At 54.4% G+C, this 2,054-nt stretch overlaps 1 protein-coding gene across 1 annotated transcript; it reads right to left on the bottom strand.

Moving 5' to 3' along the window:
* Window positions 1-421: 421 nt before the first annotated feature.
* VDBG_07332 (DNA polymerase kappa) lies at window positions 422-1,856 on the bottom strand (the record flags this gene model as incomplete). Its single annotated transcript, XM_003002715.1, has 1 exon — window positions 422-1,856. One exon carries the CDS (start codon window positions 1,699-1,701, stop codon window positions 478-480), a length of 1,224 nt encoding a protein of 407 aa, XP_003002761.1.
* Window positions 1,857-2,054: the final 198 nt, after the last annotated feature.

Below are 2,054 nucleotides of genomic sequence, written 5' to 3'. Positions count from 1 at the left end.
CAGAATTGCGATCAACGCTGGCCAGCATGTTGGCAATCTCAGCCTCCATCAGTCCAGATCAGTGTCGTGCGGATCCCAAGCCTGACCACAGCGTTCCCATTCCATAGTCCATGACCGGCAAACACGGGCAGTGAAGGAACATGCGTGACCTAGTTGGCTGACCATATGGGCGTGATTTGAGAGGCATCGAGGCTGGAGTCTACTCCCGTCAACAGGGCTCGAATCCGGCGTGCCTCGCCGTCAGACCTACAGTCGAGTGCTACGGGTTGAGCATCACCGCTCCCTAGCACCTTGATTCTTGTCCCACAACCTTGGCTGCGAAAGAAGCGAACCTACCTGGTTCTGTTATGGTTTAATTCTTTGCCATCTCGACCCTTGTCGACTGGGTCGTCACATCCTTGACGCAAGCTGACACGAAAGTCTATCATCCAACATGGGTATCATTCGTCAACTCGAAACCTATCTTTGCCAATCACTCTATGATCCAAAACAGAGCTTCTTCTGTCGAGGGTCAGCATTCGCACTCGACGGCCTTCCCCGCTTCCTGTCATTCCCCAGCTTTGTCCTTTTAGGTTCAGGGGTGCTTGACCTGATGCAAGCGGCCGCTAGTGGAGCGACATCCTCCTGAACTGCCTCCCGAATGGTCTGCCGAGACAGACACAGGTCAATGTGCTCATTGAACGTCCTCTCGTCGGGCGCCTGTGGACGGCCGCAAATGGGACAGTCCCAGAGTTCGGCATCACTGACGGGAGCATCCTCGTCGATTGGGTTTGGAAGAATCTCCTTGCCGTGACGTCGAAAGGGACTTGACACGCTGTCCTCGACTTCCTCTGCGGCAGTGTTCGCCTGCTCTTGTAGCTCCTCATCGAGCTGGAAAAGCTCTTCCTCCGGCCACTGTTCCCAGCCATCGTCGTCCGTCACCCCTTGAGTATTGAGTTTCTCGCCATCCGCGTCAGACTTGCTCGGAGATCCTGTTGCAGCATTGTCCTTCCGTGATCGAAAGCCGAAGAACGCCATTGTATCGGGCTTTTTCGTGCTCACCAGGTGCGTCATCCGCAGGCCCATGAGGCGGAGCTTCATATCGGGTATCTCCTGCTGCAGCTTGGTGAGAATAGGCAGAGAGTGGTTGAAGAGGTCATCTGCGAGGCAAATGGATTTCTGCGTGACGACCTGCCTTGTGAAAACTTCATATGTGTGGAGCTTGATTTTCAGCACCAGAGTACGGCCTTTGACCTCGGCTCTCTTCATATCCTTTTCCAACTCGTCGGCCGTCCATCTCAGCTTCTCCGTGAGTTGTGTTGGATCTGACATATCGTGAAACGTGCTTTCTGTGCCTACACTCTTGCGCTCGTACTCTTCTGCCGGCTGGATCTTGGTACGCCCCAGGCCGAGATAGCAGTGGATCAGAAATTCAAACGCTTTTTGGCCAAACAATTGATTGAGATATTGTCGGTACTCGTAAATCTCGCCACAGGTTGTTACGCCGATCTCCGTCAGCTGGCGCTCGAGGACCCGGCCAACGCCATTTACCTTCCGTGGGGGAAGGCTGCCCATGAATTTCATGATGGACGCCCGGTCGCTCGGCAGCAGATACTGCCCGTTCGGCTTGTTCATGTTGGAGCAAATCTTGGCGAGCTTTGCATTGGCAGCAATGCCAGCGGAGACTGTAATCTTCGTCTTCTCATGGATCTCGCGTCGCATTTGCTGGACGGCATCTTCGGGGCTAATGGCTTTGGGCTGCAATACTCCGTGATATTGAGATACGCCTCGTCGATGCTAGCACTTTCGAATCGCGGGTCGTAGTGGGCAATAATCTCGCGGACTTCTTGAGCCTTGGCAATGTACTTATCAAAATTTAACTTGATGAAGATGAGCTGGGGACAGAGCTTTTTGGCGACGAAGCCGGCCATGCCACTGCGGCAGCCAAATTTCCGAGCCACGTAGTTGCAGGTCGTCAAGACGCCACCGCCAACAGCGAACGGCAGATGCTCGAGCTCAGGCCGGTCAAGCAGCTCCACAGCCCGTAGAACGCATCGCAGTCGATGTGGACAGAA

This window comes from Verticillium alfalfae, genomic scaffold, assembly GCF_000150825.1.
Source record: "Verticillium alfalfae VaMs.102 supercont1.9 genomic scaffold, whole genome shotgun sequence".
NCBI lineage: Eukaryota > Fungi > Ascomycota > Sordariomycetes > Glomerellales > Plectosphaerellaceae > Verticillium > Verticillium alfalfae.
This window is presented reverse-complemented; position numbering and strand designations above follow the sequence as displayed.